This window comes from Polistes fuscatus, unplaced genomic scaffold (genome assembly GCF_010416935.1).
Source record: "Polistes fuscatus isolate 324 unplaced genomic scaffold, CU_Pfus_HIC Scaffold19, whole genome shotgun sequence".
NCBI classification, from domain to species: domain Eukaryota; kingdom Metazoa; phylum Arthropoda; class Insecta; order Hymenoptera; family Vespidae; genus Polistes; species Polistes fuscatus.
In genome coordinates this window covers 2,012,753-2,034,215 of record NW_025113095.1, presented here as the reverse complement: position 1 = coordinate 2,034,215, position 21,463 = coordinate 2,012,753, and the positions used below count along the sequence as shown (strand labels likewise).

The 21,463-nt window shown below is 34.6% G+C and overlaps 1 protein-coding gene across 12 annotated transcripts in view; it reads right to left on the bottom strand.

The window, feature by feature from the left end:
* The window catches only part of LOC122515871 (protein capicua homolog), a 29,592-nt gene that overhangs the window by 3,844 nt on the left and 4,285 nt on the right, over nucleotides 1-21,463 (bottom strand). For 6 of the 12 annotated variants that reach the window (XM_043633354.1, XM_043633351.1, XM_043633348.1 and 3 more), the window contains exons 2-14: nucleotides 6,892-7,176; nucleotides 6,416-6,783; nucleotides 5,775-6,339; nucleotides 5,425-5,688; nucleotides 5,191-5,302; nucleotides 4,898-5,104; nucleotides 4,675-4,790; nucleotides 3,722-4,590; nucleotides 3,201-3,420; nucleotides 2,412-2,501; nucleotides 975-1,261; nucleotides 465-875; nucleotides 67-379 (exon numbers count right to left, since the gene is read on the bottom strand). In XM_043633354.1, the coding sequence (XP_043489289.1) occupies nucleotides 67-379; nucleotides 465-875; nucleotides 975-1,261; nucleotides 2,412-2,501; nucleotides 3,201-3,420; nucleotides 3,722-4,590; nucleotides 4,675-4,790; nucleotides 4,898-5,104; nucleotides 5,191-5,302; nucleotides 5,425-5,688; nucleotides 5,775-6,339; nucleotides 6,416-6,763 (3,802 nt within the window). In that variant the 5' untranslated portion in view covers nucleotides 6,764-6,783; nucleotides 6,892-7,176. Of the gene's footprint in view, nucleotides 1-66; nucleotides 380-464; nucleotides 876-974; nucleotides 1,262-2,411; nucleotides 2,502-3,200; nucleotides 3,421-3,721; nucleotides 4,591-4,674; nucleotides 4,791-4,897; nucleotides 5,105-5,190; nucleotides 5,303-5,424; nucleotides 5,689-5,774; nucleotides 6,340-6,415; nucleotides 6,784-6,891; nucleotides 7,177-7,264; nucleotides 7,364-21,463 lie in introns of all 12 variants that reach the window. The other 6 variants (XM_043633353.1, XM_043633352.1, XM_043633350.1 and 3 more) reach the window with 3 other exon arrangements.

The window sequence follows — 21,463 nt, the reverse complement described above, 5'->3', positions numbered from 1 at the left end:
AAATTCAATATTTGGATTATAGTAATAAGATTATAATAATTATCTTTGGAAGAATGAAAAACATACCTTTTATAGGTTTAGGTCTACAAGTTATTTCCTGTTTAACATTAACTCCATCTCTTTTCTGTCCACTAACAGGTGAAAACTGTGATTGATTAAAAGATTTCTTTTCCATATCTTCCTCTTGTGCATCATTGTCACTATCAGTCAATTTATCTTTACACTTTAAGTCTATTTCTGGTTGAGGATCTTCGCAAATAACCATTTGGTCATCATCCGATCCATTAGCTTCTTCATCTTGTTTCGATTCAGTTTCGGTAGTGTCAATTTGTAAAGGTATGTCCAAAATACGATGCGGTGCGTGTGTCTGATTAATAATCTACACGAGAAAAGAGATCATCGTTGTTGTAAGACGTAATCAAAAAATGAAACTATTTAATCAATTAAAAATATATTAATGTTACCTCAATAGTAGGAGCTTCCGTGTATACTGTCGTAACAGGAATAGACACCTCATCTGTTCCTCTTGGCGTTAAAGGTACATCTTCCGTTGGTGGTCCCATATCTGTTTCTTCTCCAGTACTATTTAATTTTCCTCTAGAATCGCTTCCTTTAAAGCTCGTCGTGGATGATTTTCTTCTATCCTTGCTACACCATTTCCAATCTGGGTGTGCTTTGAAATGTGCCTCCTTAACTTCCGACGCAAGATCATGATACTTTTGTTTTTCTTCAGGACCCAAAGCATACCACCATTCCCCCAAAATTTTCGAAACAGTGCGATTATCTTGATTAGGATGTCTTTGGTGAACAACTGCGCGATGTCGTTTCGAAAATATCATAAATGCATTCATCGGTCGACGTATTCTATCCTTTGTCTGTAACATTAATAATTTTTTACATTATTTGATCACTGTACAAAAAGGGAAGGTAATGTAAATAATAGATTTTAATTTATAAATATCATTTGATCTTACTTTTAATGGACTCTGTGGCTCCTTGGAATGCAAAGCACTGAGGGATTGACTACGCCTCTTATTAGCAGCATTAGTTTCAATTTCTGCAGGTGTAGTCGGTTCTGCTTCAAAAACATCATCATCTTCTTCTTCAGCAGGAGTTATTTGATCTGTACCTGATGCTGAGCCATCCTCGCCAGACGTATTGATACTTATTGGAATTGGTGGTGCACTTAATGGTGGACTGAGAGCAGACGGTGGAGGACTCACCTCTGATTGATCCAAAACTGTTGTTTGCCAGGAGAAAGCTATAAGTGAAATCAATTATTTAGAACATATGGATATAGTTCATAATTAATTATACAATAGCACTTGATGCAATATTACTGTAGTAACTAATTATTGAATACAAAGGATTGCTGTTATATCATAAAGATACACACAAGTTAGTGAATGAAAGAAAATTTTAATTATGAATTAAAAAACTAATAAAATAAATATTCATTTGAAATATATATATATATGTCATTTTTGTTTTGATAATAAAAAGAAAATTAAATTGAATATGATACGGAAATAAAATGATCTGGATATTTACAAAGACAATGTGAAAATAGATTTTTTCATGGACTGTTATTTTATAATTAAACATCCTCAATTTTCAGTAATTTTTCATATTAAAAAATAGTTTTATTACAATTATTATCAAGAAATATACAAATATAATAGTATTCCTGCAATCCTAATAATATTAGCATTATTATTGTTACAAAGCATTAGTCCACCAATAAATCATAGATTAATCTTGCAATAATTAAACACCCTTCCCCAACATTAAAGTGATTTTAAGCATATAGATTTTCTGGCTGGATGAAATATATTATGTGAAATGCAGTTAGAAGTGAAGCAATTATTTAATTAATTGGTTACATTTGTTGTAAAATTGAGTATGGTATATTGCATAAAATCTATACACAAACACTGCTACTTAAATTTTACATAAAATCATTTTCAAATAATAAATCAATATTAAAATCAAATGTAAAATGTTAATTTTAAAAGGGAGTGATATTCTACTAAAAAATAAAATTTCAATAATTATATATAACAATATATTGTACATGTGTATATAAGGATGCTTAAAACAATAAAAGTTATAAATTAAATAATGAAAGTGAAATATATACGTACACAAACAATTATTGTATGATTGGTTATTCCCATTTAATTCATGCAATAATCGTATTTCAATGCATATATATATGTATGTGTGTATATAATTAAACTTTGATATTTACATTTGATCAAATTTGATTTGTAATTATATATATATATATATATATTTACGTATATTTATAAATTCATGCCATATTTTATCATATACCATTAGTAAGCTCCAATTTACAACAAATTTACAAGAAGAATCATTATCTTTCATTTGGCAGTGAGAACTCAAACCTTTTTTCCAGTTGCGCACTGCATTATTCTGTAATGATGGGGGATGGGGCTGGTATGCGGAAGGAACATCATGGCTGCCATCTGTGAAACCTTACGGTTTAGTAAACATCACTAATATTGTGATGACATGAATCCAGAATTGCGATAATGAGTTGATGATATTAGATTGGAAAGAAAGTAATTTTGCTTTGTCATAATCTAGTAATTGTTTTAATTGGAGGATTATGCATGTGTGTTTGAACGGATGCAAGTATCTAAATTACATTTAGTTGAGAAGTGTTGTTTCGCTTACATTGTATAACTTCTGTTATATCTAATTATTGTACATATATTGGGTACTATAGTACTTCTTAAATTTAAACAAAATGAAAAATAAATATAAAAGTACATAAACTTTTATTTCTGAGATTGTACAAAAAGTATGTCTCCTGTATTTAGAATTATAGTCATCGTGTATTAATATTTTCATGAAGTATCTCTTTATTTTAATATGATTTTTTTTTTTATCTCTACTATAAAATTAAAAGAACTTTTTATTGTAGTGAACAAAATAAAAAGTGTACGAGGATGATAAAGCAAAATAAAAAGTAAAATAAAAATATGAATAGTTAATACATTACTTTCTTTCCAATTCAATAGACACAAGTTATATTGCATTCACAATTGTACCCAAAATAAGATATATTTTTCAATTAAAGCCTTTTGATTTCTATATCCATGTATAATCAGATCAATACCAGATGACACAGAGAACAAGCGCAATGCATGATTTATACAATGTAAACTTACATAGGACTCCATTATTTTTTGAATTTTCTTCTCTAGGAGGTTGAGCTTTCGGGATCTGTATTAGATGATGTCCAGGCTGAACGATTACATGCTGGAAGACACTGGTAGGAGTTGATGGATTAGTAACTTCTGTTGCAGCTGACATTACAACGTTCGTAGATGGTGCTGAATTCCTTTGTACATCCATATGCGCGGATGTATGTATCCCAATCTTATTAGTCTAACATAACAATGTTTACAATGAATACATAAATTCCAAGAATAACTAGTTTTTTCTTTTTTTTAATAAATTTTTATAAGCATACTAAAGTTAGAAATAGGAATATTCTTAAGCAAGTAATATTTTTATTTTTTTTTTTTTTAAATCTTTTATAAATAATAAGTAGTATATGCACCCATTTTATAAGCACAGTTTTGGTAATATCTTTTTAAAATAATGTCACATTTATATATTATACAACATGGTTATTAATTAAGCAACACACAAAAAGAAGCATTGAAGAAAAATGACTTGTACTAACTTGTTGTAAAACAGAAAGTTTATCAATATGGACGGACACAGCAGGAGTCTGTGATGACTGACATTGATTTTGATTTAATGATGCTGGAAGCTGTGCCAAATGATTCATTAAACCTTGTCTATATTTATCATCTTGAATACCTATATGTCCTGCCGTAGAGATATCTATATTATTTTTTATAACAAGGTACTTCTTTTCATGCTGATGTTGCATCACATAAATTGGCTGATTTTGTGGCTGTGGTGTCTGTGCATAATCAACCGGTTGTTCTTGTTGTTTATGTAGAAGAGTCAAATTTTGTGGTGGCGGAGCAGATAAAGACATATGAGGTGAATGCGATGGTTTCAAAAGTTGCGTATTCTGTTCAGGAACTTCAGAATGATTGGAAAAATTGTTGCTAGATGTCAATGCATGCTGTAATATAATTCCTTGCTGTTGTTGAGCTATAGACGTTACGACTGATGGATGTCTTGGTGGTGGGCTTTGTTCTGACCACGATAAAGTTAAATTTTGTCCAGGCATTCCACGACCCACTGGAGAGATTCTTATTACACTCGTCCCTATACTTGCAGGGACAGGAGCAGTTGGTGCAGGCCGACTTGGTCTAACCATTCGATTTGGTTCAGGTTTAATAACTTGTTGCTGATATTGAACTAAAAAGTTCGATTGCGTAGGAGAATGTTTCCATTTTGCGCCAGGTGAAATTAAGGGTGCTGCGTGATGTGCAGGACTCGATATAGGCATAAATACATTATTTTGGTTAAGGCCTAACGGTGGTACTGGAGACTGATTTATACACGGTGATATGGAAGATTGACCTGTTGGCGACGAAAAAGCTGGCGTGGCTGATCTAGAGCTTCCTAAAGATACTAAAATAGAAATAATAAAGAATCATTTATAAAAATGATTTTAAATTTATTCCTGATAATAAAACGTATCTCAATTTATTTTACCAAGCATGTTAGCAGCTTCTGTTTCATCTTGATCAAAGCGTCCTGCGATTCTTCTATCTCCATAATTTGGAGAAGTGTCAGAACCTCTTGATGTTTCTTCTCCATCAATTTTTCCACTGTAAAATAAAATTATTTTAACTAAAATTCTGTACAACAAAAATTAAATAATCTTTCATTGAGATATTGTAATCAAAGTAGTTATAAAAAATATCTTAATTATTACCCAGGGAACGCATTTGACGGGCCTCTAAGACAAGATCCTTTCAGATTGAGGTGTCGAGAACAAAATCCTCTCCTTTGACTTTCTTTAAAACATCCTTCTTTACCACAAAGTCTGCGCCACTGTTTCCCATTGAATTTTTTCGTAATTCCATTGGGCATAGACACTACATCACCCTTTTTATACTTATGTGGCGTAGCCGCCTGAGATCTATTTGATTAAAATTAAATGTGTTCTTTTAATGTTATAAATATTTTAGTTGTAAATGTTACTTAGAAAAAATATTAGATAATTACCTGGGTGTGGCTGCCTGAGAACGCGGTGTTATACTGCGTTGCTCAACTAAACTGCTGGTACTTCCTCTACTCTGCATACTACTGCGTTTACTACTTCCTGACAATTTTGCATCTAAAAATCGTATATTACTCATTTATAATCAGTTCACAATCTTTTAATTATTTTATATTAATATATATTTAACAATTATATTATAAAAGATTGTACGAAATGAGTTTGTAAATTTGTATTACCTGCATCCGAAGGAAACGTAATATTTTCTCTATCTAAGTCATCTTCACTTTCTAGTTCATCATATGGTCGGCTTCCATTACTCAATGCTGTACTGGCAGAATGTGCAGGAGTCCCTAGTGCCATAAGTGGACTAGTACCAGTTGTTCTATAATAACCAGTTGAATCATTATGCGTAGATATATGAGATGCATGGTGAGGAGTATGGTGGAGTTGCAAAATTGGCACTGCTGTTGAAGCTTCCACTGAATTTCTATATCCATGTTCTAAGTTTAAATTGAAAATAAAAAAGTAGATATAAAAATTAATTGTGACTGCATAAGCTAAGAAACTGAATTAAAAGGAACATTACCAACTACTTCAACTCTGTTAGAGTCAATATCTTCCAGTCCTTCTTCGAGTTCATCCGACCAAGGAGGTTGCACCAAACGCAAATCTGCACGTTTCACTACATAACTATCACTTTGATCGTCTTCTCTTGGTATCTTAACAACAAAACGATTAGGTTTTGTTAATATTTTGCACACTGTCCCTTTCACAAACACTTTAGTTAATGCATCTATGTGACTATTTGCTGTTGGACATCTAATGCAAACTTTTGCATCTAAGGTCACTTGCCCTACAGAAGGGCTAGCATCTCCTATCACATCATACCTTCCCGCACCTAAAACATCACTATAACGCACTAACTTCCTCTCTCCATCAAATTCTATGAGAATCTCTCCATGAATCACATTACGAATAACACCTGGATAATAACATGAATCCCTTAAAGCTAACACTCTATGGTCACGCCACTCACTGAGATCAATAGCAACCGTAGCAGGTCGAGGACGAGCACGCATAGGTTCTTCTCTCAAAGAATAATCTACTGCTGTACTCTGTGGAGGTAAAACAACCACCGATGGTGTTGACACCTAATAATAAAGCATAAATTAAGAATATCATTATGATTTAAATGGGATTCAAGTAAAACTATGACTTTAGACTTACTTGATAACAGTCCGCTTCTTGTGGTTGCGGAGACTGTCGATTAGCCAGACTTGAATGTTGAACTGAACATAATTGAGGAATATTAATCATATTACTAACATTGCTTGTTACATTACTACACTTATCCATTTCTTCGAGTTCTGATGGATCAAATTTGCGTTTCTTTGGAAGTTTTTTAGCGCTAATTGTTGGATCCGATGGATCCCTTTGCGGAGGAGCAGGAGGCGGGGGTGGTTGTTCTTGAATACACTTTTCTTCAATTGAAGTGCCACCACCCCCGCCTGCTCCATATTGTCCTCCTCCTAAGGGACCTCGTTTCTCATGCATCTCAGAATGAGCAGTCAGCATTTTTGCCGCCTCACGCTGCTCTAAAAATGTTATGCAACGTTTAATAAATCACAATATTACATATTAGTTTCCGATAACAGGTGTAACATTTTATTTCATAATACGTAAACATCTATACAGAAACTTACAGTCTGTACAGTCGAGAGGAGGCTGCAAGCTGTACTGTGATGAATTGATGCTGGCGGGGGGGTGACATCGGCTGGGAGCATACCTCAGCACCCGACTATCTGGAACAGGATGCGTCGAATCTGGACTTTCTCTTCTCTGACAGTTCTGTAATAGGGGTGTTGTTCCCTCTCCCAACTCCAATACTTCTTCCCAACCCCAACTGCCAAGCATCCTCCTCCAAAAGATCTTTTCTTAGATATACACTTGTATCTTCTTGAACTGTTTCGTACCTCTAACAAAATGTCCTAGATACAAAAAAATATACAACAATTAAAATCATCGAAGAGTCAATAATCAAGATCTTAAGATACTTTATTTCAATATATAATTTACCAAAGTTATTCTATTTCATTTATAAGAAATAACGTTGTTGTTTTAATAACGTAATCCAAAATTTGTTCAACGTTAAGAAAAATAACTTCTCATATGCTTCTGTAAATAGTAAACAAAATAAAAGTTTTATTTTTATAATTATATTTAATAATATATTTGATAAATAAATGAAATAATAAAAGACTGAATTAATAATCGTGAAAATGCACACTGGTAAAATAAGAATTTTATAATATCTTATATGATGTGTCAGTCAACTCGGGGACAAAGGAGCAGCAAGCTGACAGTAGTACGAATCACGCTTGCATGTGCATCGTTCGGGTGTGATCGGTAATGACGAAAAGAGCCGAAGTATTGCGCGAGACTGGGACTGCCAACACTCGTTTACATTGCGAACAGGACGGAGCGCCAAATAGTAATCAAATATTTTCGGCGATTGGGCCCTCCCACATTGTTCTAATCGAAATTTACATGCAAAATACAATTTCTCAAAAATAGTGCTTCCTCAAAATCTTCGTGTTATTATTGTTGTTCTTGTGTTGTTGTTGTTATTGTTATCGTAAACGGAAAAATGCACTTGTTGTTCCTCACACTGCAATAATTGAAATACATTATAATATATATTTTAAATGTCTACGACGATTCTCTATTGAGATTTTATAATAGAAAAACATTCAAACGATATAAATTGAAAATACGACCGTATCAAATTAAACGAAACTAATTCGACTAATCAAAATATTTATCGTTAATGACATTTTGTCATTAAAATCAAATGTCATCACATCCCCTCCCCTTTGCGATCGATCGTTAAATTATCGCATTATAAAATTCGTTAAATAAACTCTTATCCCTTTTTAAAATTCAGATTCTTCTTTCGCGCAGCAATTCCATCGATATCTCGGATATTAAAATAATCGATTGAGTTTGATTATCCTTCCCGACTCGTAAAAGAGTGAACAACGTTAGGATTAATAAATCATAAAAGTTTCCACACATGGGAAAGTTTAACAGAAATTACATTGTGAGATTTCTTTCTCTCTATCCCTCTCTCTCTCTCTCTCGGGAAAATAAAAGAGCGTTAACGTTCGTTTTTCATTTGGTTTCGTCTATTGGTAACGAAACGGAACGTGGGTGCTGGCTGCTTGCTTGCTTATCGCATAAGTTGCGGGGATTTGAGAAATACACATACACTTTCGAAGAGAAAAAGAGAGCAGGTCGTTTCGCACGGCCGACGGCGTGCCGGTGAATATACAACACTATACAACACTATACAACACAACACCCACGCACTATTTACTCTCGTAGTAGAGAAGAAAACTAACACGGTGTATATATACTATTATTTTATTGGCCAATTGTCAACATAAACCTATTCGCTATATTAAATCATATTATTCAAAGGATACATATATTACATATGCATATATACCATATATTATTAAATCTAAATACATTGTAATTATTTCAAAGTCATTTTGAAAATATAAATGAACCACCACCACTACCACCACCACCACCACCACCTCTCTACTCTCGTATTGGATAAAGAAACAAAAGTAATAATGAAATTTAAAATACTTCAAGAACAAATAAAGATCAAGATTTACGAGGGATTTTATACATATTACTATACATATACACACCACCATACATATGTGTTATCACAAAAAAGGACGGAAGTGCGTTAGACTAACCCATACAAAGAGATGATCCAGAACTCGAATGCATGTATAGTAATAAATAATAATATCCCTTTTTCATCCTCTAGCTCGATCTCTGTTCATTTAAAAAAGAACTTATAGACTCTTGGATCAGATAGGTGAGAAAGAAAAAGAAAAAGGCCGACAAGCAGGTATCAATAATCGACACAATTAACAGACACGAATGGTAACGAAGAAGAAAATTGAGAAAGGAATGATTTTATATTATACGGGATACTTTAGAAAATTCCTACCTACCAGTATCCCAATGTCACAACGAACGACTCTACCCACCTACACATCACAACGACGACCGACCACCTATGAATTCGAACTAAACGTGACTTTGAAATACATCGAAAGAGATTGGATGGAGGAGAGAGATGAGTAAGAGGGAGGGAGGGAGGGAGGGAGAGGGAGGAGGTTCAAGGGAGAGAAAAGAAATGATTTTGAAAAGAATGACAAAAATTCAAGAGATGGGTGTGTTGTTGTTGTATTTATTTGCAAGTAGTAGTAGTAGTAGTAGTTGACCGATGTACCACCGAAAGGATTAAGAAGAGGGGAATGCACTATAACCTGGCTAACTTCCTACTTTGGCTCTGACTCACGGTGTTTGCCTTGCCTTCGCAAGCCCTCCTCCCTTGTCCCGTGCCGTGCCGCGTCTCGAATCGCTTGCTTGGCTCGGCTTGCCTTACCCATCCCTCCCTCCCTCACTCCAACCCTCCTCCTAACCCTCCCAGAGATTCTTCACCATTGTATCGCGTCCTTCTTCTTCTTCTTCGCTTTCTCGCCCCTCTCTAAAACTTTCCCCCCACCTTTTCCACGTTCATTCTCCCCTACCCTTACCCCTGCCCCTACCTATCTGCCTACCACTTACCCTCCCCGCCTACCCTATCCTTTCCTATCCATCCCTCCTTCCCCCCTCTCTCTCTCGCACCCTCACCTCTTCATCCCCACTTTACTCTTTCTCTATTTCTATCTCTATTTTCTTCAGTCATACGAGTTTATAGGAGACTTCTCTTACAGGTATATGTATGTATGTATGTATGTTGTATTACGTACGTATGATGCACGTACATATGCACATGTGCATGTGCATATGTAACAGAGCCCCACCCCCCATTTTCTTCGGCTCTCTCTCTGTCTCTCTCTCTCTCTCTCTTTCGTTTTACGCGTGTAACAGAAGTAAAATTATTCAGAGAAGAGAAGAAGAAGAAGAAGAAGAAGAAGAAGAAGAGAAGAAGAAGTAGAAGTTGGCTACATTTGCCGAGGGACGTCCCGTCGTTCGTTTGTTTCCTTTCTTCGCCATCATTCGTCGTCGTGATCTTTCGCTTTTGAATTTCCTGATCTGTGGTCGTGTTTTCGCGCGACGAATCGGTTTAAAACCTCTTCGTATTTTCTCTCTCTTTCTTCTTTTTCTTTTTCTTTCTCTCACTATATGTCGTTTTTTTTTCTTGCTTCTTTCCTGTTTTATTCTTTCTTTTTCTTTTTTTACCACCACTTGCAGCAGCACGCTTGGCAACACGAAACACGTGTGACATTCGCCGTACTTCGTTCAGAAAGCTGCTGCTGCTGCTGCTGCTGCTTCTTCTTCTTCTTCTTCCTCCTAACGCGTTTTACAGGATCTTTTTTCAAACGAGAGAAGAAAACGACGAAATAATACGGAAATTGTTTTTTCTTTTTCTATTTTCGTTTTCTCTTTTACCAACTTGTTTTATAAGAACTTGAATGAATAATCGATCAAATGGTATTTAAATGAAATTATTGCTATTTTATTTTTGCAATATCGTCTACGTCAAAAGTCAGGTTTAGTATTTCAGAGATTACCCAGAACAACTGTATTAAACACGCATTATCTTTTTGTGTAATATAATATAAATTATGAAAATAATTTTGCAGAAAAGAAACACCAATACAAAAGTATTCGGATACAAGAGTACGTCATACAACCAGGATTTTAAAACACGCGTTTGAATATAAAATAAATAATTCCGATGTTTGAAAATTGTTTGTTGCATTTCTCATGTTGTTTCATATCTTCCTAAAGATGTTTCATAATTTTCTAAATTGTATTGGTGTTACACATTTTACATTAATTAATCGACAGAAAAGACCAAACCAAATGGGGGTCGAAAATCAATAATATATTGTACTGATAAACAAAAAAAGAAAAAAGAATACGTATGGTCATCTTACTTTTAGTTTAACATAAACGATATATCAACACGACATTTAAGTCTCGTCGATATATCGACTTTACGTATCGCATTGCATTACGTCGAGGTCATTTGATATTCTCAAAATACGGGTCTTCACTTCGGTAATTAAGTATCCATCCGAGAATCGAGCGAAACGAAATTGTTAATCGAATTAGAGAGAATGTAGGAGGAGAAAAAGAGAGAGAGGCGGGAGGGGGAGTTATTTCATTACCTAAAAAAAAAAAATAGATAAAAATGGAAACGAATAATAAAACGAATGTATAAATGAAGAGACACACCCCCCCCTTTCCGATAATAATCGAAGAAAATATTAGTAATAAATTGGGTGCATTGATATATTTGAATGCATTGCATCAAAATCGCGTTTCGTATCATTTTTCATTCGTCAAAAGTATAATTCGACAGTTGAACCCTGAAACGATGGACTAAAAATCATAGAAAATATAACGGATACGATTAATTTATTAATAAGTACTAAATTTGTTGAAAATGAAAAAAGGGGGTCAATATGAATTTTAATTGTTACATTTAATATTTAAAACAAATAAAAAAGATATCATCGTTTTATCGCATTAACTTCGGAAAAACGTGAAATTGAATCGATAATAATAATAATAATAATAATAATAATAATAATAATAATAAAAAAGGAGCTTTTCTCCTTCTCTGATAAGTGAAGAAATCGAAGTTTTTATTCGAAAATGATTATCAGTCTTTTCTTAGACAGGCAAATGTCATTCCATAAATAAAATGATGATCGACACGAGGTCGATTTTTTGACACGAATCGTTTCTATTATTAATAATAATATTAATAATAATAATAATAATCATCATCATCATCTTAACTTCGTAGAATAACTTCGTAGTATGTATATTGACCTCTTGCATCTTCGATCCGATTATCAATAAAACTAGTTGGAATTTTTTATAATTTTTTTTTTTTATATTCGGTGTCAACAGATCAAATGAGCAAATGAAAAAGACAAAGATAAAGAGAACAAAAAGAGAACATCAGTGGAATGTAATATATTGCAGGTAAACAAATTAAACAATCGATATATTGTAAATTGGTGTGTATTGTACGTAGATGAAACACTAAATCGAAAAATTCTATAATACTACTACATTCTTATTGAAAATGGCTCAGGTGTAATACACCTTAACCGAGCTTATACAAAAGAAGCCAACAATTCAGGTAACAAATTCTGGTAGTTTCTTTAAAAAGCAGTATGGGTTTGGGGAAACTAGCCTGGGCGATGAATATCGCATTATTTTTTTTCTTTACGAAATGGAAGAACGAAGAAGAAAGGAAAAAAAAAAAAAGAATATAAAGGGCCAGTTAAAGATTAAAAGAACATAGGATTATTCTTTGGTCACCTATATCAACTAATGTATTATTCTTTCGATAGGTTCCCATTGTTGACCTCTTAACTTGGGACCTTTCTGAATTTTAGAACTGTATACCTGTGTTCTTTTAAGATTCGTCTGCCCTTTGCCAATATTTTCTACTACGGGAGAGAAAAAAAATCATGCCCTTTCATTTTACTTCGATAGTTTGAATACCATATTTTTCTTCTTCTTTTTTTTCCTTTTTCAAACGGATCTGAATATACGTTCGTTCGACGACACACAATAGAAAAAAGTATTTTTTCTAGAAGGAACAAATAGAATATATGTCGACTAGAAAAGATAAATCTGTTTCCTTTAAATGCCATATAATGTTAACGAGGAGAACCAAAGATAAAAGAAACTAAGGACAAAGTAGTAGAACAAAGAAAAACGATTTAACAGAGACACATATACACATACAAATATATAAAATAAAATAAAAAAATTATAATTAACAAAATGTGTTTTCCATAAATCAAATATTACTAACAAATAATAAATAGATATGATGGGGTGTTATATACTTTAAAAACTATTTGCGAACATATCTTCGTTCATTCATCCGTTTATAAAAGGTGTGTGTATGTGTATGTGTGTAAAACACCCCTCCCCATGTTTGAGATACCTTCACCCCCGGTGGATGCCGTTCCACATGGTTTCGCCCGTTTCTCGCCAACCCTTACACCCCTCCCTACCGATTGATTTCATCTACGATAGTCGTCGTTGTCATCATCGTCATCGTTGTTACTTCAAAACCACCCCCCTTTCCATCTTCTTCTCTGATTCTCATGTCAGATTACTTTCTCATCGTTACTCTGTAGAATACTAATCCACAATTTCGTTTCTCTTTTGTTTTCTCATCTAATAAATTCTATCTTTAGACTATGATGATGAGAGGGGGACAGGGGAGGGAGGCGGGGGGTTATCGCAGCATCAGGTACACATCGATTTCTTAAACTCCGATACCAAACAACGTCGTCTGGATATATGCTATATTCGGTAGGCGGAGTGGGGGGAGGAGGGGTATCGTGTATATTTTTACTTATACACATTATTTTTATTATTACATCGTGACGAAAAATTGTTTCTAAGAAATATCGAGTGTAATAAAAAATAAAAAAAAGGATAGAAAAAAGATAATTTTAATGATGATGATGATGATAATGATAATAATAATAATAATAAATTTCTAGGATGTGGGATATTTAAAATAATATCAGAGTTTGAAGAAATTATCGATTCAATTTTCCAGGCTGATGCGTGAAGTGGAGGATGGGGTGGTGATGGGTGATGGGTGGTGGGTGGTGGGCGATGGTGGTGGTGGTGACGATATGACACTGCCCTTTAAAGTTATATTAATATACGCGTCGTATCCATCTATTGCAGAGCTTGGGGGAGGACGGGGGGGGGAGAGGGGGAGAAGTGCATGCATGCTCGGCTCGACACGTGCCCACATGTATTTATATGCGGAATGACAATCCACCGGAGAGTAGAGAGAATTAGCAAGTGGATTATTATTCCTTCCTACGATGTGAGAACACAACGATAATATTTAACGTTTTCTTATTTATTTTTCTTTAATATATATATATATATATAGACCGCAATAAAAAAGAATAATAAAATCGAATTATTTTAAATTTCTTACTCGTATCGTTTCTCATTTTGTTTAAACTTCAACAACCAACTACGAACAACACGACAATCACAACCACTATTAAAGGGAATAAAAATTCACAAAAATGACTTTTATAATTCGGTTATTGCATATCAAAATTAACCCTTTATAAAAAAAATGAAAAAATATGAAAAAATTCGATTAATTAAGTTTTTTTACCTCTCTCTCTCACTCCCTCCCCTCCCTCGAGAAATAAAATGGCCCAATAGTAATAAATCGTTCCTTTTATTTTCTTCTTCAATTTTTTTTTCTTTTTTTTTTTTCACGACAGATCAACGGACTGACGCGTTCGAGAGGCACGCGTTATATATCCATACCCCCACTACCACCCCCTCTTTTCCCTCCGTTCCTCTGCACGATTATGCCGTGTGACGTCACATACTCGTACGAGGCAAGTGCGCATGAAACTGCGCGCGTAGGGAGGACATTGAGTTGCATCGTATGCGCACACGCACCAGCTTCGATGCTTAAATCCCCCATCCCTTCCTCATCTTTCTCCTCACCAACCCCATCCATCCATCTATCTCTCTCTCTCTCTTACTCATTCTCTTTTCCTCGTTCTCCCGTGTAACATTCGAGAGAGGCCAGCGGTGTATAATTGGTAGGTGAATCTTTGGGAAGAGAAGGAAGAGGAGAAGAGGGGGAGGGGGAGGAGGAGGAAGAGGAGAGAATAGGGGCCGCTTAGAAACAAGCACATTCGATTAATATTTAGGGCACGTTCATCGTTGACGACTAGAGACTAGGAATCATCATTATACGAAAAGATCGAACAACGATCTGTGAGGGATACCTGATCAAAGAGAAATATTCAATCCAACTACCCCCCACTCCCACCCACTACCACCACCCCCCTCTTCCCTACCTTCCTACTACCAACTCTCGACACCCCCACTTCCACCCCTTCCAAATGATAATTAATATATCATTCGTTATTGTTTCGGGGTTCTTATTGATCGTTTCTATTCTTATCCTATTTGTATTAGTTTGTGATTTTGTTATTTTTTTTTGCTTGTCATTTTCGTATCGAAAAATATTTTATGTTTTTTATTTATTCCGTTATCCATTCTTTTTTGTTTTTGTTGAGGATTTTTTTAATTAGATTACATTATATATAAAAGGTATATATGTATATGTATATAATTTTTGAATATGATGTGAAAAATTTGATAATAAATTGTAGTTTGATGATTTTTCTAATTTATAGATATAAAATAAGTAAATAATTATATTTTCTATTGGGTAATTCAATGAAATTTTTATTTTAAAGGGTATTTACGATAGAAAAGAAAGAACGTGTTATACGCGGATTATTTTTTAGTAATTATCAAATCGGTCTTAATCAGCGCGAGGGAAAATTAATTAACTATGAGACGAGGGTAAAATCAGAAATTGTAAACGCTCTTTATCGATTTTTACTACAGGTTTCTCTCTCTCTCTCTCTCTTTCTCTCTCCTTCTCTATCAAAACTTCTTAGTCCTTTCTGTGACATTTGGTAAAATTTGAAAACTTTTCAAAACCGATGATACATACAATATATATATATATATACGGTGGTATTATTAGTTTTAAACCGTTTCTACAAAAACGTTGATCTTCAAAGGTTAAGAAACAAAATTGAAAAATAGTAACACGTTGGATCTTTCGAATGGTTAAAAGGGTCACCAAGAACTACGTAGATATAAACGCGAATAGTATTTTTATTTCTAATCTTTTTCATCTTATTTCAAACAAGAAGAAAAAGAAGAAGAAAAAGAAGAATAAGACAAGGGGATGATGAATACCGATAATGTAAAAGAAATTTCGTCGAATATATATCTTTTTTATTCTTAACGATAAAAAAGATATTTCTATAGAAATTGTAACGTGACTTGTTAAAGTGTACAATGAATGAAAGTTGGTTGTTGGAGAGATAGTGAAAGGAATTCGTTGAAAATTCTCCGATATACCTATAACTTCATCGTTCACGATTCACATCGCGAAGTAAGCGAAGAAGTTACGTTCATTCTTTACACGCGATGCGTACTATAAGACGACATGACGATGAAAATAGTATGATAGACGTATTACATATACAGATATACATTTATATTGTATATTATATATATATATATCATTGCACAAATTACATGTATTTAAATTACATGTATTTTAATATATATACTATATACTATATATATTGCATATCAAATATATTTATAATAAATATAATAAAATAATATATAAACGTGTGTATGTTTGTGTGTGTATTCCTATCAGGTTAGTGCACATACGCGGGCTCGCAAAAGAACCAACCAATCCCCGTACGTGTTACTATACTCGAAAGATTCTACAAGCACAAACACATGCATATATGCATGTGAATGCATTACGTCAATCCTAGTAGTAATATAGGACGCTCTTGTGTGTACATGAATTCAATATTATTTTATTACGGTGTCGCGAAGGTCATCGAGTTTAGTTTGTTAAGTCGACAGGGAGGTGTCGTCTCAATTGAAACGCGAAGAATAAAAATAATAGAAATATTTGGTTTTTTCTTTTCTCTTCTGGCCGAAATTTGAATATAATTATAAACTTTAAAAAAGAAAAAAAAAGACACCTTTTTTATCGTTTATATGCACTACTACTACTACTACTACTACGTTTGATTTTAAAGTAATATTTTCCCTTAAATTGGGTTCCTAATTTAATTTTTAAATATAATATCGTATTTTCAATTCGATTCTAAAATTTAGCTTGTAGCATTTTTGTAAAAAAAAAAAAGCTTGTGTTAAAAGCATAAGCACGTTTATAATCGCGACATCGGTTACGACACAATTCAGTCAGTTTAGTTATTCGTACGTAAAGAAACAGAGAGACAGAATAAAAGGAAAAAAAAAAATAGAAAAAGAAAAAAGAAGAAAAAGGAAATAAAGAAAAACATAGAATGTCTGCTAGACAATATACGTAAGAATACGAGCATACATGCATATGAATGCATCGCGTTTACATATTACTACAAATATTGATTGAATCATTCATTTTGACGTAGTAAAATGAAATAATAAATTTACTCGAATTCCTACCCTTCCCACCCCGCATGGGGGATGCAATTGCGCGTGTAAATAAAATGTAAGAAATTCTTTCAATGAAAAAAAAAAAATAAATAAATAAATAAATAATTAAAGGTATAATGAAGGAAATAATAATGGAAGACAATAATGAAGGAAAGAAAGGAAGAAAGAAAGAAAGAAAGAAAGAATGTACAAACACAAATATTATATCACGTACTACTATCAAATACTGGATTTTCTAATGTTTGTGTCTTTTATCGTTAAGTAAGTAAACCTATGACCGATCGCAAGAGAGTTTCGATCTGGTTAGTTTGTTTAAACATATTGATTACGTAACTACGCGATCGTATTTCTGTTGGTTTAATGAACAAATTGATTACTTATAAACTAAATAAAACAGTAGTATCGTTGTTTCGAATGAAACCATAGTTTCTTACAATTAATTATATTATAACACGAATGAAATGTTTCTTTATAGATATTAAATTGAAACGAGAAAAATAATAATGTGTATAAAAAATAAAAAATAAAATAATAATAAGAAGAAGAAAATAATTATTATTATAGAGAATATAGTATATTAAAAGATAAGAGAGCAGAGCAATAGTGAGAGAGAAAAGAAAAAACGAATACCAAAACGCAGTCAGAAAAAACCAACGACAAAGGGAGGGCGGAGGAGGAGGAGGAGGAGGAAGAGGAAGAAGAAGAAGACAGAGTGACGCCATATTTAAAAATCCCACTAAAATTAAAATCCTCAGTCGAATCGGAGGAGCTTTACTACAAATATACACAACGTGTAGTACTACACACCCGACGTAACACACGCGCGCGCGCGCATTAGATTAAAAGCAAAAGTTACACAACTTGGTTGCGCTGGTCGTACAAAAAGAAAAAAAAGAGAAAAAAAAATCATGGAGGAAGATAATATGCGTGCGTGCATTTCTTTTCTCCTTGACAAAACCTTGCCACCACACCGTGTTGACTTTATCGGATGCGTTATTATCGCCCAATACGGTTGCGGATGCGCAAAGAACGTTGGTGGTGGTTGCCACGGTCGTTTATGATGAGGAGGAATCGTAAGATGGATGAAACTAGAACAAGGGAAGGGGAAGGGGAAGGGGAAGGGGAAGGTGGAGGGTTGGGAATGGGGGTGGGGGTTGGGGAGTAGTAGCAGAGACGTTGAGGGACAATAAGAAACAAGAAAAAAAAAGAAAAGAAAAAGAAAGTGAGAGAAAGAAAGATGGTACGATGCGAAACACAAAGCATGGTGGTGGTTGGTGGTGGTAGTGGTATGGTGAAACGGATCAACGAACCCAACAGAGAAATATTCGTAGATCGCTCCGAAGTTGAGAGAAGAAGAGAACGTGCATGAAACGGGCGAGTTGAAACACGTTGAAACACGTTGAAACACGTTAAGACACGTTAAAACGAGTCAAGGAACGCCTCCTTATCGTCCCACGACAAAACGACGATCGATTTAAAACTTCGTTACTACCTTTAACCAGATTCTTTCATATATATGTATATGTATATATATGTGTGTGTGGCATGTAATAATACGTGCAGCGTATATATCTCTGTACAAAGTAATTTTTACATATGGCTTAATCATTTTTTACTGTATGCAGTAGTGCAATGGTTTTTATTATAATTTGATATATATATATAGAAACGAACTCTGTGTCTTTTTTAAAACAAATTGTAGATATTCATTAATAGCACCGAATGAATTTCTACATATAAAAAAAAGAAAGAAAAAAAAAAGAACGTTTAAAAAACATTTCTTTTTTTAATTTCCTAAGGGAGAAGAAAAAAAAAAGAATGTCAGGTGAAATGCGTGTTACCAGCCACTAACTTCGTGGAACTCGATATAAATTATATGCTAGACGGTAAATGAATTTCCAAAATCTACCGCGACGAGGGAATAATTTTTAACCAATTAAAAATTCATTGCTTTAGAGGTTTCACATCCTTCGGACAATTGACTCCCCCCCCTTCCCTGCCATTTCCGTTTTGTAAACTAGAATAATATAATCGAAGAAAACGCGAGGGTATCTTTTTCTATACGTACGATAGATTGAAAAGGAGAAAAGGAAGTTCATAAATTGATACAAGTTTATCGTCCGTCTATCATTATTTATCGACTATATCGCAGACTATATCGCAGACTATCACGCGGGTCAGTCAATTCCGTACAATTCTCACTATCGCTTAAGTACACATATATATTTAAATATCATGTATAAATAAATACATGTACATATATATGCGATCTCTATTTATGACGACGGTTCTTTCGAAATAAGGGAAGAGATCGACGTGCATGAGATTTTGTTAATTAACGGATGATGATGATGACGATGACGATGACGGTGACGGTGACAACAAAATCTGACGTAGCAGGGTAGACATTTAAAATAGATGTTCCCCACTTGGGTAATCCAATTAAAAAAAGAAAGAGATAAAGAAAGATTTTAATAATTCGATTAAGCGTTCTAATTAAGATGTACGACCGAGTCTAAACTTGGCCCAGGAGCATCGATTCGTTTTCGGCAAAATGGCAAAATCTCTCTAAGGTAAAGAAAAGAGAGATATACTTATATATTTCGTTGGGAAATTACTAGATATTACTAGAATTAAATATCACGAAGGTATCTACGCTACCATAGAAGAATATTAAAACTACCCACGATCTAATTTCGCGTTAAGAATAATCGATGATATTTCGTTAAAAGAATCAATCAACGTTTCATTTGTTCGCAAAGATGAAATCTAGAGATAACGAAAGACATTTGGCAGAAAAATACTATAATATTATAATTATCAGATATATATATATATAGTGATATACTAATGTCAGTCAACTGAAAACAAGGAATTACGAAGGGACATTTAATGTAGTCAACTGGGTGACTACGAACAGCATCAAATTTCGTGCGGTCAAGGGTCTCTAGAAACTGTAATACTCTCGAAGGAAGCACGAGGTGTACGATAAATGCGATGCAAGGAAAGGAGAGACGATAAAATGGAGAGAAATTAGACGGGTGGGAAAAGAGGGGACGGGGGAAAGTATGGAAGAGGGAAGGTGGGAGGGAGGGAGAGAGAGAGATAGAGGTAAGAGTGAAAAGGGAAGATAGTTAATAGTGTGCAGCATGTTCACGCGCGCGCAGGTTTCTGTGTGGGCGCGTGAAATGAAAGGCAAAAGAGGAAGAAAGAGGGAGAGAGACAGGAAACTATGCAACGTGTGATACCAGAGAGCATAGCTTCGATTTTATTCGTCCGTAATGGAGTATGAGATAGTTGGAAATAGAAAGACAAGAATTTTCTCCGCGATCAAAGCTTGATGAGAAAACATTACAATCAAAGACAAACATGGTACATAAACGAACGTATATCGTATCTAGAAGTTCCGCTTTAGTAGTAGCAAGTACTTTCGTCGTCACCCCTTTTTTTATCGTGACCGTCATCGTCATCGTAATCTTACTTGTCTCTTCTGCTGTTTTACGAATAGTAGTAGTAGTAGTAGTAGTAGTAAAGTGTAGTAGTAAAGTGTAGTAGTAGTAGTAGTAGTAGTAAGTAGTAGTAGTAATAGTAGTAGTAGTAGTAGAGTAGTGTAGTAAACTGTAGTAGTGTGCCGTCGTTGGCGGCAGCAACGACTGACGCGGCGCACAGCGTTACTATTATTATTCACTAACACAATAAACCCATTGTGTTCCCGGTGGCACATTCCGCGCATACGCTAGTATGCACGAGAGTACAAGGGTGGACGCGTGACACGATTCACCGTTCACCGGCCATCTCTTTTCTGCTGCGAGTCAAGCCGAACGGAGAATCGGATCCGTTCGGTCGGTGGGTTGCCGCTGCCGCCGCCGGACACACACGCTCCTGGCGAATATCGCTACGAGTTTTCTATAAGTGTGTATCTTTTTCGTGTGTGTGAGTCGGAGAAAGAGAGTAAGAGAGTAAGAGCGCGCGCGCGCGTGCGTGCACGATAGAAAGAAAGAGAGAGAGAGAGAGAGAGAGTACGAGCGAAAGGGACAAGAGCGACGCTGCTGTTCGCAAGGAAGAGGGGATGCCAACGCGAAAGGGGAAAACTGGTGGGACGATGAGAGTCAATGTAAGAGGAGAAGGTGGGAGCGAAAGGTTGAGAGTGCGATC